The sequence below is a fragment of the Empidonax traillii genome, unplaced genomic scaffold, assembly GCF_003031625.1.
Source record: "Empidonax traillii isolate 1590-97213 ecotype Southwest subspecies unplaced genomic scaffold, ASM303162v1 scaffold1035:size206130, whole genome shotgun sequence".
Classification (NCBI taxonomy): domain Eukaryota; kingdom Metazoa; phylum Chordata; class Aves; order Passeriformes; family Tyrannidae; genus Empidonax; species Empidonax traillii.
The window spans coordinates 57,063-72,745 of NW_020956228.1; the positions used below are offsets into that span (position 1 = coordinate 57,063).

The 15,683-nt window shown below is 52.2% G+C and overlaps 2 protein-coding genes across 5 annotated transcripts in view; both read right to left on the minus strand.

Annotated features, from left to right (window-relative positions):
• Positions 1 to 4,918: 4,918 nt before the first annotated feature.
• PHKA1 (phosphorylase kinase regulatory subunit alpha 1) overlaps positions 4,919 to 15,683 on the minus strand; it is a 45,007-nt gene continuing 34,242 nt past the window's right edge. For all 4 annotated transcript variants that reach the window (XR_003573551.1, XR_003573550.1, XR_003573553.1 and 1 more), the window contains 2 exons: positions 12,125 to 12,132; positions 4,919 to 4,929 (listed from right to left, as the gene is read on the minus strand). The gene's annotated coding sequence lies outside the window, so the exon portion shown is untranslated. The remainder of the gene's footprint in view (positions 4,930 to 12,124; positions 12,133 to 15,683) is intronic.
• RPS4X (ribosomal protein S4 X-linked) lies at positions 10,843 to 14,863 on the minus strand. Its single transcript, XM_027904281.1, has 7 exons — positions 14,806 to 14,863; positions 14,509 to 14,586; positions 13,930 to 14,110; positions 13,419 to 13,516; positions 12,233 to 12,404; positions 11,584 to 11,741; positions 10,843 to 11,003 (listed from the first exon to the last, which is right to left on the minus strand). Exons 1-7 carry the CDS (start codon positions 14,806 to 14,808, stop codon positions 10,902 to 10,904), a joined length of 792 nt encoding a protein of 263 aa, XP_027760082.1. The 5' UTR covers positions 14,809 to 14,863; the 3' UTR covers positions 10,843 to 10,901.

A 15,683-nucleotide genomic window follows, 5' to 3' on the forward strand; every position in this document is an offset into this window, starting at 1 on the left:
GCTGCGCTCTGACTTCTAAATAGCTGTGTTTCAAGTACTGAAACTCTGATCTGAACTTCTGCAGCTCTTCCCTTGCTCCCTCCATGCATGCCAGAGTTGTGCTGACAAGTGAGAGATGGCTTCAGGCAGTTCTCCTCCTTGTCTCCTCCTTGTGACCATCAAGAGATAAGCACGGGGCATCATTAATGTCCCTGAACAGACTCACTGGAAAGAAGCATCATCCAGGAGGAAGACAATGACTATAAGTGCTTTGATACTTATAGAAAGAAAAAAATTACCGTTTTATCTTTTGAACATCTGTGGCTTGTTGAAAACAAATCCTTGGTTAACATTGCAGGGGAGTACTGGATGATGGTTTAGAGGCTGTTGGGCAAGAAGCTGACACCAGAAACTGATTCTGATGCTATTTTATCCTCAGACTGTGCAGGTTGTGCTCATTAGGAAACCCTCCCAAGATAAAAAGGTACTACACACTGCTCAAGATTATCTGTTCTTCCTCTTTAGATGAAATTCCCAGCCTGGAAAACTTTGTGAACCACACTGTACTTGAACAGGAGAATTGGAACCATATCAGAACATCAGGACTAGTATCTCAAAGTTTGGATCAAGGAGAAACTCCTTGTCTGAAGGTGTAAGCAACTAAATTTCTGATTCCAAGAGCTCTTTAAAGGGATACCCTACATCAGCTGTGTAAACACTCAAACTGAGCAAGGATATAGGTGTTCAGGCACCGGGTAAAGCAGGTTTCAATTACAGACCCAGTTCTGAGCTGTCATCAGTCACCACAGAACTGGAGCCAAAAGGCAGCTACTTCAGCTGCTTGCAAGCCACAAGGAACTGTGGCTGTTTCCTGTAACTTCAAATCCAGAGAAACAAAGCCCTAGAACCACTCAATGTGTAGTGTGTAAATAGGACCTGCTCTCCCTTCTGTGTGGATTTGAGGACAGTCATTACACGGGATGCATGGGCCAAGCGACTCAAGCCAGAAAACCAACTGATGAAAAAAAAGAAAAAAAAGAAAAAAAAAAGGTCAGTTTCAATCCTGGCTAGGACTGAAGAAAGGATATCAAGTAGCAGACTGACTTCACTGAGGGCCCTGTGGGCTGTAACCACAGTCCTCTCTCTTCATTAGCATCAGCTACACTACAAAGGTGAGGGCCCTCCTGCAGCAAAAGACTTCAGCCCCAGAGTTGTGTGTACATTAAGTCCCAGCAGAACGTCCCCATCCCACCTTTATACCACAGGATAATGATATATTATTATACAATTGCTACAGCCACTGCTTTTGTCCACCTTCTGTTTTATTCTGACTCCCAGAGAAAGGCAGAGCAGCTGATTGCAGCCCCACTGCAGGAACAGGGTACAGCCACAAATACTGCTCTTTGTATCCATTAAGTGCTTTGCTGCTCCGAGTTAAAGTTTTATTCTGTTTCCAATTAGAAATCCAAACTGCTTGTTGGATTAGGAGACTTTCACTCTCTAGGCAACCAAACAAATATTTTCAGTTTGATCCTTGTGTTTTTTAACCCTGAAAGCACACGGAGCACTCTGCTCAAACACCCCCTTTACTCAAGTTTAACTGAAGGCACACACACCATGAAGAGTCTGCACATCCCCCGGGCATGGTCATGACTCGTTTCATTGTGGTCACCCTGCAGCCATCCAGCCCTCAGCAATGCCAGACAGCCAGTTTGTGGGCTAAGGCTGTAGACATAACCCTGACAGGGAGTTATGAAAGGCAGTGCTTGTCTCACTTCTAGCCCACACCAGTCATCACCAGGCTGGTTCATGCCACAGATCTTTTCCTTCTCTCTCTCTCTCTCTCTTTTTTTTTTTTTTTTTTAATGGCACTCTTCCCTCTCTTCGCTGCGGGATATCCATTTTAGGCTGCCTTCCTTGCCCCTTCTATAGAGAGGGGACCTGCAGAGAGGGTTAGCTGTGCTCCCTGCCGTGCCGATCGCGTCACACACCCTCCCACAGATGCAGTTTCATCCCTGCACACCGCTGGTTCCCCCTGAGTTCGGCAGATGCGGCAGGAAATGTCTGTGAGGCACCACAAGTGCCGCGCAAGTTCAGCGCCCGAAGGGTCCCTGCCCCGTGCCCCGCAGAACCGCTGATGCCGGGAGACACCCCCCTGCGCCACGGGGGTCTGCGGGGTGGCAGCGATGCCACCTCGTGGTGACACCGAGCAGCAGGACCGGGAGCAGCGGTCCCAGCTCGGGTGCGGAGCGGCTGCTGCTGCTCACGGCAGTGCTGCGGGGTGTGCCCGGACACGGGAGGAAGGACGTGAGACCACAAGCAAACGCCACGCTGTAGCTGTGGGCCGTGAAATGCCAAGCAAGGACTTGCAGGAACAACAGTTAGTCCATCTATGGATGGACTTCTATGGCTAAGAAATTAGTCACTTCTTCCTTCATCCCCTTGGCATGGCAGCAGGAAGCCAGGAAAGATCCTGGCTTTTTAGGGCTGGTGATGTGCAAGGTCAGTGCAAGCTCTGAAGAATGTTCTCTGCCCCCCAACCCCATGGGCTGTGGAATCAGAATCATTATAAAATCATAGAATAACCTGAGTTGGAAGGGACCCACCAGCCCATGGTGGAGCAGAGATCCACCTGCAGCCCGTGGAGGACCCCACACCAGAGCAGGGGGATGTGCCTGAAGGAGGCACAGAAAAGGTCATGAAGGACTGTCTCCCAGGGGAAGGACCCCACACTGGAGCAGGGAAAGAGTGGGAGGAAGAAGGAGCAACAGAGACAATGTGTGATGAGCTAACCACAGACCACAGGTTCCATTCTTTATTCCCCTGCACCGCTCAGGGGGAGGAGGTGGAGAAGATCACGAGTAAAGCTGAGCCTGGGAAGAAGGGAGTGGTGGGGGAAAGGTATTTCATTATTTGCTTTTATTTCTAACTACCCTACTCTGATTTGATTGGTAATAAATTAATTTCCCCAAGACAAATCTGTTTTGCCCTTGACAGTAGTTGCTGAGTGATCTCCCAGTTCTTATCTCCACACTTGAGCCTTTCATCTTATCTCTCTCCCCCTGCTCAGCTCCTCTCCAATCATTTTGAATGGTTAGTCAGGCCTGGACTGCTGCTTCCTGGCAATGAAGCAGATAGATCTGTAACACACCTTTCCATTTGTGCATTGGGTTTTACCATCCCTGAAGGGGGGAAGGAACACAGACACGTTCTTGGTTTTGCCTCACAGGATCAGAAACAGAATACCCCTTGCTTGAACTATACCAGCTTATCATTTGAGCTATTTCAGGGAAAACAAGCTCCAGAGATAGAGTTTTAGCTTAGTCAATATTGCATTGAAACATTAGCAGCTTATGTGAGCCAAGTCAGACCAACTGAAGGCTTTGCAAAGCTAATTATAATTTGATTCATGTGGCCCACTGGGTGATGGCAAGACACCATTTCAAATTAGAACAGATACAAGGAACAGTCTCCCTAAACGACAGCACAGCTTTCTTCCCTTTAATGCAGGGTCTGCAGACAACTGGATGAAGGTCTTATAAAAGACTCGAGGAAAAGAGGTTATTGAGCACTTTACCTTTTGATCCCCTTTCGGAGGTGTCCCCTCTGCCACCCCAGTCGGCAGCAGTTAAATGCGGTACCAGCAGATGGCAACCCAAGAAGAGTTTCCGTTTCCAACAACTGTCCGAGCCACTCAGGGAAGCAGCGTAGGTGGCCCCAAGCACCTACTTTCCTGCCGCAGCAAGAGAATCCGACGAGTTCTGTGTCACTGCAGTTAAATCTCTGAGGGAACTCCAAGGCTAAAGGGAACACGTGGGTGTTTTAGTCTCTAACCAACAGCTCTGCAGCAGACACACCTTCGTGGTATTGCCCAAAATCCCCCTTTCAGCAGCTTTTAACTCACCCCATAAAATTCTAATTAGCTTCTCAGTGCTAACACATGGGATGCTCATGCCAGGTGTACCTGGTCACCGACTGATGTGCCTCAGCAGCGCCAGAGCCTCCCTGCTCACTTCCACACCCTTGCTGAAGGCTGGATGCAAGTGATTTCCTTTGAGCAGCGTTCAAAGCACATCACAAACCCACGTGAACACAGCCCATTTTCTCAGGTCCTCATGCCCAGGCTTTCCTTTTGGCTGGCTCGAGAAGAGCTCCTGCTTCACGCAGCGAATTGCAGGGAGTTGCTGTTCAGGTGCACTTCCCTCTGCCTCCAACAACTTGTGATTAGGGTTTACATGCAGAAAACATTTTCAACATTGCTTTAAGCATTCAGAGTCTTCCCAGATTTTCAAAGGCTGTTAGGGAGCCGGTCTGATGGTCCCTGCAGAGTTGATGTGCTCCCTCTTTTGAAGGAGCAATGCTTGCCCAGAGCCACAGGACCAGGGTGCCTAGGGATGTACCAGAAGGACTGAAGTCCCCAAGGACTGAAGCTAGAGCACAAATTCAGACAAGCCACAACCCACACGTTTTTCCTCCATGTTTCTGTCATTGGCTCAGCTCTGTAGTGAGAAAGAGCCCAGCACAACATGCCTGCTGACTGTGCCTTACCAGCCTGGCTTTCACAGAGCACATGAGAAATACCTGCTCAGATTGAAGTCCAGACTATTCTTGAGCCTGTGCTTCTACATCTACAAAGGGGAGAATTTGGATGTGAAACTGAGGAGACTGCTCGGTCTTCCCAGCACTCGAACAAGCCTCAAACCCAGGCACAAGCTTCACCAACATGAGTTTTATTGAGAAGGGATGAAAAACTGAATCTATCCCTCCAGAGGGATATCAACAAATCAGGCCAAACACATATGAAAGGGCTACTTGCAGTGACCATTTTGGAGTCATAAAAGGGGATATGAGTGACCTGTCTAGTGAGGGGTGAGATTACAGCAACATCTAGCTAATTAGTAGGGCAGGAGACAGGAGGTCCCATTCACTGAACTACTGATTGAGCTGGTGCTTTTAATTAGGCACTGAGTTGATGTGCTGGAGGGCTGCTTTCCACCCCTCACCCAGGACAGAGATTAGCAGTAGTTTTATGTTAATTTATGTTGGCTGAAAAGCTAGCAGTTTTAGGAGACATTTAGATTTCAGGGAGGAACTGCTTATTAATATTCATCTCAGTTCCTATAAATATATTTCTAATCCACTGCAGGATTTAGTGGGACGTGGATGTCAGATATGTCACCACACACGTTGGATTTGCTACAGAGCAGGGGTCAGGTTGGGTCAGGTGGGTGTTGGAGCAGAGTGAGCCTGTGCTGTGACAGGTTGGATAATACCAGCTCACAGCTGTGTGACATGGATGGTGGCTTATCTGTGCCATTTCTGCTACAGTGATAGGAGCTGGACAAGTCCCAGGACAAGCACACACGATGTCTCTTGAGCAGCTGCCATGCACAGAGTAGTTTTCTCAGTCTCTTAGGCTTTTCATATTTCTGGCTTCTAAAAATAACATCAAATCACTGCTCCTTAACAGAGGAGGTAGATCTCAGCTTCTCCTTATGCTTCTTCAGGGGCTCTCTGAGCCTCTCCTTTGCATAAGAACTGTTCTCTGTCTTCTGTTTCCCAAACAACTTTGTACATCTCTCTGTCCCAAAAGGCTGTAGAGAGCTCTAACCCAAACTACATTTGTTAATTTTAATCAACCACCCATCACAGTTTTAAGTTTGCTCCCCAGCTAAACTCTGCTCTCCAGTTTAGCCCCAATCCAGCTGGATACAGACATCCCATAAGGGGCACAGTTTTCTAGACTCTCCCCACACACATTTTCCCTGTGCACTGACCTTTCCACGTGCTTCCACTCACTTCCCCATCAATAAGAACTGGTTCCAAGATAACATTTTCACTATGACTGGCCCATATTGGTTCAACCACAGCAGAAACAAAGTATTCATTGGCTCAGCTGCCCTACAGAAAAGTCTCTGGTGTTGCAAAGTCTCCACAGGGTATACAATGGGATCCATGAGCAAAATCATGACATACACGCCCTAAAGCCCTAAATCCGAGGAAATAACATTTCTGGAGCACTGAAACAAAGAACACAACATGAATAAAGTGATACCATTCCAAACAACCACCAGCAAGCTACTCACAAGTTGTCAGAGGCTGCGTCATACTGGCTGGCAAAAAGAGCTTTTGGTTCCTTTATGTTCTGCACGTGAGCTGGAAAAAAAACTGCCATGGGGTGGATAGAAACAAGGGTAAGCAGTCCTGAAGTGACAGTCACCAACAGACCAACACCTGCAAGGAGGAGAGGTGTTACTACACCTTTGTTAGAAAGCAGTCTGCTCCATGCCTCAGTCAGGAAGTCCTGGAGTAGATTCAGATGATGCTAAAGAAAGATGTCTTAACTAGTGGTGAACACATCCTTCAGAAATGAAGCAGGGATTAATTCATTCTAGTATAACTATTCCCTGAAGTAAATAGCATTGGATTTGTTTCTGGAACAAGTAGCTCGTTGCCTCGGCCTGTGGCAGAAGCAGCAAGTGCCAGCCATCTGGAGTGTGATGTGGCCCGTTGCCAACATTGCTCTGATGCTGGGGAAGAGCTGGGGAGAAGAGTGAGTTAAGTTAGGAGCACATGTACAGCATAGAGAGAAGGGAGAGCAAGGGAGGCAAATCTGCACTGTGAGCTACAAGCAGTTGCTGTCCCAGCCTATTTCCCTGCTTGGCTCTCGTTCTCCACCACTCTCTCACTGTCATCCTCAGCTACTTCTGCCATTAGTTGCATCTCGTGGGTTTTAACTGATAGTCCATTACTTATCAAACATATTAATTACAGAGATGATTGCTTTTATCTGCTGCAGTCCTGGAGAGATTTTGGGATTTATGGTTGGATAATGCAGTTTGGTATCACCTGCCTCAGATAAAGAGCCATTAGCCATTACACCACTGTGGTTTCTATTGGAAAAAAAATAAACATTAAAAACCATAATCCATAGACATCAGCAATAGAAAGCATGTCCATGGGTTTTGGTTTGCCTGCCATTGCTGCATCCCTCTGGAGTCACTGGACTGTGCAATGGGAAAAAGTGCCTACTGGCACTTACAGAGCAACTCCTCCAGCTGGAGGCAATGGAATTCTTCTGTACATGTGTGCTCCCTTCAGCTGTGCCTCTGTAGCTCTTTCCAGCAGACTAACATGTTTCCTGTGCGAGGAACTCACCCTCTTTCTCAGATGAATTATCCAAAGCACCTCAGACACTTCAACATTTCTTGTCAGACTCATGAAACAAGTCTTACCACAGCTGGCAATGAATCTGATGTGCTGTGACAGTCACAAGCAGGGCAACAAAGAGAACCATTACATGTCAGTAGATCTGTGAAAGACCTCAACTTCCCACTACCAGGAAAAACAGGACGTGTCTCCAAAGGTGACAGTCCTGATTTCCACACGCAGGAATGTGTGAATGTAGAGACTGAGGTGCCAACTTCTATTAACACAGGATTCCTTTAAAAAGAGTTATTCTTTTGTGGATCTTGTCTTACCATTAGGTCTGAGATTGTGCTTTTCTGGAACAATGAGCAGGAAAGAATTCGATATTGTCTTCATTTCTTTTCAAAAGTGTTCTCCTGCCTACAGGAAATATTTGATGGGAGAAGGCAGTTTCTGTATCACAGATCATGAATTGCAAAGTGTCCGTACGTTTTACAAAACATGAAAGTACCTTGCAGAATTATAGCCACTGAAAAAGAAATATCTCAAAATCTGAATGGCCAAGAGGCATTTTGTGTGTAGAAACAGTAGTGGTACAAATCTTCCTGCTGCTTGAAAGGAGATCAGCTGATTCAGGAAGATTTTGAGATTTAAATTCCCTCCTGAGGACTTATATTTAAATTAGTAGAGTTGATTACACTGCAGGGTGTTCTGATGTTGTTCTTCAGTGACTGGACTTCACTCATCCCCAGTGGAATTTAAGCTGTGCCACCCACCTCATGACATGTTTATCCAGCTGTGGTGCTGGACAGTTTGTCCTAATGGTGACCAGCTTTTTTCAGTCCAGTACAGCCAGATTTCCCTACGAAACAGAGGAAAGCCCAAGCTGTGCCTTGGCAAAAGAAGTTGCCAGAATCAAACACTTGTAGACAACAATTATGTTCAGCAAAGCAGCTGAGCTGCTGAGGTTTGCTGTGGCAGTGAGTGATAAAGATTAGCTCACCCTGCTAATGAGATATGCAGACACTTAGTCAGTCTCAGAATTCAGGAGCAGTTGGCTGACACCCAACCAACCAAAGAAGCAGATGCTAAAACCTTGTTTAATATTCTGCTGACAGTGCTGTGGAGGTTACATGTGAATAAATGGGAAACAGCTGCCCACTGCTGCTTTTCCACTGCAGCCCTGTCCAACGTAACGCACTCACTGAGATATGAACATCACAATGAACTGGCTTTGCTCCCACAAACTCTGTGAGCCTGAGGTGGGCTGGGGATGGTGACAATGGTTTGGGAAGGGCACGGATGGAGAGAGTACACAAGGAGTTATATGGAACAGGAAAGAAACTGAAGTGGCTGGGCAGGGGGACTGTGTTTGCAGGAATGAATACTGCTAAAGCAGTGAGGGGTAGCTCAGACTCGAGGAACTAAACACATTAAAGACCTTGTAGAAAGTCTCTTCATTCTTTTAAGAACATTCATCTACTACCAGCAGATTTTGAACCAGGCTTCTCCAGCATCCCAAGGTTGAGCTGCTACGTTTTAAGCTGCAAAACCAGGTCCTGTGAAACAGAACAGGCCAATCTCTGCTCTGTGCTAAGCAACAAGAAATTGTCAGCAGGTTATAACCTCCCATGCCCTACTGGCTGCAGGCTCAGAGCTGTGGCAGGGGTACCATCCAAAACTGATATGGGGAATTCCAGAGGGTCTGTCCCCCACACAACTTCAGGTAGACTAATTCAGCCCCCAAGAGAACACAGCACCTTGGGGTGCTGCAGGCCACCTGTTAGCCTCCAGCAGCTGAGCAATTCAGCTTTTGCAAACAGCCAAGGGACCAGAGCACACCAAATCCCAATTTGCTCAGTGCTTGTCAGGCCCCTCCCGGAATACTGTGTTCAGTTCTGGAACCCACTACAAAAAAAAGACACAGGCAAGCTGCTGACAGTCCAGAGAAGGGCCACAAAGATGAGCCAAGGATAGCAAAGCCTGCTGTTTATGACGAAAAGCTTGAGAGAATTGGGATTGTTCAGCCTTGAAAAAAGAAGTCCGAGGAGAGGCACAGCCCCCAGAGCCCTCACAGACCCCACAGCCTCAGCAGAGCTCAGAACGCTCAGAGCCCCCATAGCCCTCAACAACCTCAAGCCCGGCCGTGCCGCCTGCGGGGGAAGCGCAGTGCAGTTCCGCAGGTTGGTCAGCGCGCGGCAGCAGGAAGCTGAGCACTCATCAGAAGTATTTCGCTCCCAATTTCCCCCCAATTGGAGAGTTTGCTCCCGATTTTGGCTGCTGTTTTGTTCTGGTTTTGGATTTTTTGTCAATATAAAAGTTGTTGCTTTTTGCACCGGTTTTTTTTTTAACAATTTTTTTTTTGCTTTCCAAAATATTAAATTTGGCTGTTTTCTGGAGCTTTTCCACAACATAAGAATGAAGTGATTTTTGCTTTTGGTTTTGTTCACGATGTCATGGGTTTTTTTAATTTGCTTTTTGGCTGCTCAGGTCTGTGTATCACAGGACAGTCTGGGCACCAGTGCCCACTGCCAGCACCATGCAAGTCCCTGGAGATGCTGCTGCTCTGAGCCTGTGCAGCTTCCAGAGGGAGCAGCACAGGGAGACACACAGCATGGGGACACGGATGGTGCCACAGGCATTCAGCTTTCCCGAGGACATCATGTTGTCAGAATACACTTGCCTGCAGACACTTCATGAGGCTTGACCACACTTTGCTACCGACACTTTATGAGGCCAATAAAATATGCTAATTTTCCAATTGTGCACATCTGTGCCTGGTCCACCTTGGCAGACAGATGCCAGCAGGCAGAGCAGGAGAGCCCCTGTGCTCTTCTTCTCCAGGCCAAGCAAAGGTCGTGCCTCTTCTGTGCCTCTGGCACTCCAGCTCGCAACCACTGGGGCCTCCACTGGCATTGCTCCACCAGTGCCCATGCCCACCTGGATGTGGCAGCCCCTGCCTGAACAGTGCACAGGAACAGCATCCCCTTCCCCACGGAGTAGTTGCTGGCACAGCCCAGCTGGCAGTACTGCCCTTGCTGCTCGGGCACACTGCCCACCCCTGCCCACCTTGGCCTCCAGGGCCATTCCCACAGACACTGCTGCTCCCCTGGCTCCTGCAGGGCATGAGCCCATCCCCAGGCCAGTGTTCAGGGTCCCCAGCAGCCCATTGCCCTTTCACTCAGTCCCTCCCAAGAGCTCCAGCACCAACACAGCAACCTCCAGCACAGGAGTCTCCTCTCCTGGCTGTTGGCACCCTGCACCTCGACAGAAAAGGCACCAAAGAGCAGCCCGTGAGGGGCCCCCCAGGGCACAGCTGCCAGCCAGGCCTGGGACACTGAGCACCAGCACTCACCCCTTTCTCTCTGCTCAGCCCCCGAGCCGGGGCAATCCCCAGGGCCAGGGCATCCCCGAGGGCCTCAAGCTGACCTGGCACCACTGGCTACAGCCCAGCTGGCTCACCCCAGTCCCCAGCTCCTACAGCACATCCCTGTGACATCCAGGAACATTTGTGCCAACACCTTCCTGGGGACAGAGCAGCCTGAAGGCTCTCCCACCCCTCCTTCTTGCCTTTCTGGAAGATGGCTCTGGCAGTTGCTGAGATCACCAGGAGTCTCGCCAGAGCAGCAGGCCCTTCTGGAGAGCACAGCAGGGCCTGGCACTGCCAGCACAGCTCCCCCCAGCCCTGGGACACTCCCCAGCCAATCACACAGCCATGTAGTAATCGGTTTAATTAATACACTGACAGCACCAGCGCCAGCACAAGCTGGACTTCACCCGCTGCTCTGCTTGGCCGCCAGTCTCTTGTCTCTCTCTTCAGCAATGGTCAGGCGGATGCCCTTTCCACGGGGCAGGGAGATCCATGGCTTGTTGCCCTGCAGCAGGGGAGAAAGAAGACACCTCACACCAGGAAACCTAGATAGCAGCACAGCTTTCCCTCTCAGGGGGAAAGCAGCAGAAGCCCACCACTGCCCATGCTGGGCCAGCTACACATGGCTGTGGCACTGGCCCAGCAGAAGCCACTCAGGAAGGTGAGAAAGATGCACAGGTCTACAGCTGCCTCCTTCAGTCACATCCATGAAGGATGCACTTCAGCCAAAATCGAAATGCTGTCCCTCTCCAACCTGGACAAAGAGTCCATTAGGGATGGCAAAACAGCAGAGGCACCGGGGGGGACACTCAGTCAGGGCAGCTGCCAAGGTCTGAGCACTACTCAGCCCCAGCTCTCAGGTTTAAAAAACCACAGGGCATCTCCCAGAAAACATCCCCATTCACAAACCCACAGATGCTTCCCCTTCACAGAGCAGGCAGAAATACCAAGAGCTGAGCCTGAACTGAGGCCAGCTCTTGATTGTGGGAAGGCAGCTGCCTAAGGAGACACCAAGGCTCTCTGCCTCAGCCAGCAGTCCCTCACAAGAGGAGAGAACTCCCCAGTTGGTGTCCCCACGGGCTTACCTTGCCAATAACGAAGATGTTGGAGAGCCTGGTGGCAAAGCTGTTGCCGTTGGCGTCTTTCACGTGGACGACGTCGAACGACCCGGGGTGTCTCTCCCGGTTGGTGATCACCCCGATACGGCCCAAGTTGGCACCACCAGTCACCATGCACAGGTTACCTGGGTGAGGGAACACAAGTGTGACAAGAGCTGGCACCAGATGCTGTGGTGAAGCCCTTGCTACTTGGGCTCTCGGCCCATACCAAACATTCCCCACCACCAAGGAAGCATTCCCTTCCCACCCATGCTGGCACTGCCCACAGCTCTGTGACTGAAGCCTTCTCCCACCACAAAGAGACAGGACTCTCCGTACAGCTGCCATGCACAGCCCCACAAGAGCCAGGCTCAAGCACCTCCCCACTAGCTGGCTGCTTCTACCCGGTGCCTCAGAACCACCCCGTGTCCCTACAACAATGCCTCCCACTGCCAGCACACAGGAGGAATCCCTGCTCCAGCTGCAGGTGGAGATACCCTTTGGAAACAACCCCTTTCCCAAAGCTGACACCATTGCCTCTGTACTTCAGAGCAAATATGCCTGGCATGTGTTAACCTCCACACTGCTCTCCGTGCTGGGGAAGGGTACAGCGCTTTACATGGGATGCAAGACCTACCTGTGTCAAACTTGATGAAGTCTGTGATCTTGCCTGTCTCCAGGTCAATCTGGACCGTGTCATTCACCTTGATGAGGGGGTCAGGATAGCGGATAGTGCGGGCATCGTGGGTGACCAGGTGAGGGATTCCTTTGGTGCCCACGAAGATCTTCCTCACCTTGCACAGCTTGTACTGCAAACAAAACCCAGCACCAATCAGCTGAGGCAGCTCAGCAGCCCATGGGTCAGTGACTCTTGTCCCCCAGAGAGCCACCAGCCACGGCAGAACGCCCAGATACTGCTGGGCTCACAACCCAAGCCCAGGAAGCGCCTTGCTGAGCTCCCTGCCCAAGTAATGCCTCTCCAAGAGCTGCTACTGCAGCTCTGCTACAGCCCCACCAGAAAACACCTCAGCTGTAGGAAGAGCTGCCCACCTTGGGCTTCAGCCTCTGCACAAACGCTGGCTTCACTTCCCAGGGAAAGCCTTCACCAGGGCAGTTCCCTCATTTTTCCCTGAAGCCCACAAGCACACAGCCAGAGGCTGTTTTGCCGGTACCAAAGACAGATCTGTATTCTCTCCTCCAGGGCACTCTGATTTCCCTGCTGCCTGTCATCCCCAACTCCCTCACAGCCACTCACAGGACAACAAAGAGTGGCAGTCAGAGGCAAAAGCACATCACAGGGGGTGCAGAGGTCCCAAACCACACCACATTGCTGTGTGCCTGCACAGCCTGCCCTAACGAAGCGGAGCAGACTCAGGCACAACAACATGCCTGGGTTAAGGAAATGCATGTGGGAATTGTTCTGCAGCACCCAGGGTGAGAAGGCAGTTTTAGTAACACTTCCATAACTGACCCAAGAGTTCAAGGCTTTTACACCACGGGCAGTTTCACGTTTCTGATCACTGATAGCTGGCAAAGCCAAGTCTCACCCCTACCCCAAAGCTCCCTGTGCAGGTGACCCAGTCCACGCCAGCAGCATCATCTCCAGTACCAGACAGTGCACCTGCAGCCACCTGGGAGCTGCTCTTGTGTCACCTCCCCTGCCACCAGCTTCACCCCAACCCTGAATGCCCCGATCTTCTCAAGTGCAGCATGGCCTCAGCTGTCAGGGAAGAGAGACAACAGCTCTCGTTCAGGAGATGCCAAAGAGGAACCACTGCCCCCACCAAACCCAACGGGGCCCACGCTCACACCAAGCCCCTCACCTTGGCCTCCTCAGCTGTGATGCGGTGAACAGCAAAGCGGCCCTTGGTGTCATACACCAGGCGGAAATGCTCGCCTGTCTTCTCGATGCTGATGACATCTGATTGCAGAGAGGGAAATAAAACAGCAGCTGTTATCAGCTCACAACCAGAGACTCTTAACTCACGTTTAAAAACAACCAGGGACTACTAAAAAACGCTTCAGATGTGAATAATGAGTGTGGGATCTTCCCCTGACTGCAGGCTCACATCTTTTGCTGTGATAAGACTGCAAATTAGCAAACACTGCCCAACTGTGGGGTATGAACAGCAATTTACACAGATCAAGCAGGCAGTTACAGGCTACAGGTATGCCTTTGGCATTCATTGCAGTGCACAATTCCAAACTAATTAACAACTGCTTACACGTATATTTTTCTTCAGCTCCACCGGGGAAATACCTTCCCCCCCCCCCATCATGCCTGCCCAATAAAACATTCCCCCACCAGTGCAGAGCTGCCCCAGCCCCGCTCACCCATGAAGCCTGCAGGGTAGGTGATGTCGGTGCGGACTTTGCCATCGATCTTGATGAACCTCTGCATGCAGATCTTCTTCACCTCGTCCCCTGTCAGGGCATACTTCAGCCGGTTGCGCAGGAAGATGATGAGGGGAAGGCACTCCCTCAGCTTGTGAGGGCCTGTTGATGGACGGGGTGCCTGCGGGCAGAAACTCTCTGCTGGGGGCTCAAGCAGCACCGACCACCCCCAGAGAAGGAACCGAGGGCAGAAGTGCAGAGTGCTGCTGTCACACACGCAGCAATCGGCCACAGCTCCCCGTTCTGGGCATTCGCAGCAGTTTCCCCCATGCTCTGCCAGCCTCACAGAGCCGACACAGCACAACCACCTATGTCACGCCAGCGAGGGGAAAGCGCAACACGCAGGTTAAAAAAAAGCAGCCAACAACCCCACCACCGTATCCTCTTCAAACGAGGGAAACACGAAGGCTGTTCGCAAAGCCCCCAGCAGCGAACACCCCCCGAGCTGCCCAACCGCCCCAAGCTCATCAGCGACCGAGCACTTTCCCTGATGAGACCCCGACCCCGTCCCGCACTCACAAAGACGCCCGTCAGCTTGTCCAGCATCCAGTGCTTGGGCGCAGCCACGCGCTTCAGGTGCTTCTTGGGGCCGCGGGCCTGCAGGACGGGACGTGTTACGGGGTGATGCACTACGGGCCGCCGCCATCGCGGGGCCCTCCCAGCCGCCCCTCCCCGGACCCCTCAGCCTCCCGCCCCCCGGGCCCCGGCGCGGGGCTGCCTCCCGCGCCTCTCGCCCCGGGCTGGGGCGGCCGCGGCCCGCGGGGAGCGGCGGATGGCGGCGGATGGCGGCGGGGAGCGGCCGCGCCGCGCTCTCACCATGGCTGCGCTCCGCCGGGAAAGGCCCGCGCTTCCGGCCCGCCGCGCCTCGGCACGGCGCTGCAGCGGCGGCGGGGCGCGCCCCCTGGCGGCCCGGAGGACCAGCGCCGTCTGCGGGGTGACGGGGAGGGCGAGCGGGATCCAAGGGGGACACTGCGATCGGGACACCCCGCTCGGGGACACCGCGCTGGGGGACACTGTGGTCGCTGACACCCAGCTTAGGGACATCGCGCTGGGGGACACTCTGCTCGGGGACACCCGTCTCGGGGACATGGCGACCGGGGACACCCAGCTCGGGAACATCGCGCTGGGGGACACCGAGATCGGGGACAGCCTGCTCTGAAACACCCCACTCGGGGACACCCAGCTTGGGGACACCGCGCTCGCGTCGGGGCGCACGGGGGAGGATGACCGGCTCCTTCCCGGCCCTCGCTGGTGTCCCCGTGGGACAGCTCCCCCACGTTGTGCCCCTGCACTTTGGGACAGTGAAGTGTCGGGACCTGAGCCAGCGGTGACACCTGCGACGGGCCACTGCCGTCCTCTCGCCCGCAGCCACTCACGGGGTGGAACTGCGACCCCACGCAGCCCCCCAAATCCTACTTGGGGCCGAAGCGCCCGCTACCGAAGGCATTTGGGGGGGGGGTGTGAGTGATCCCGGCTACGCCCCCCAGGGAGGCAGACGTGTCCCCACAGCGTTCCGGAGTCCCCGGGATACCCCCTGGCCCCCGCGCCCCGCCAGGCAGCCCAGTGCAGCGGCCCCACAGCATCGCTCCCGCAGCGGGTGGGACAGAGGTCCCATTCCCGAGGGGACACCACCGAGGTGGCACCTCTGGTACTGCCACCGTAATCCAAGAGGATGCTCAGGAGCTGATGGGGGC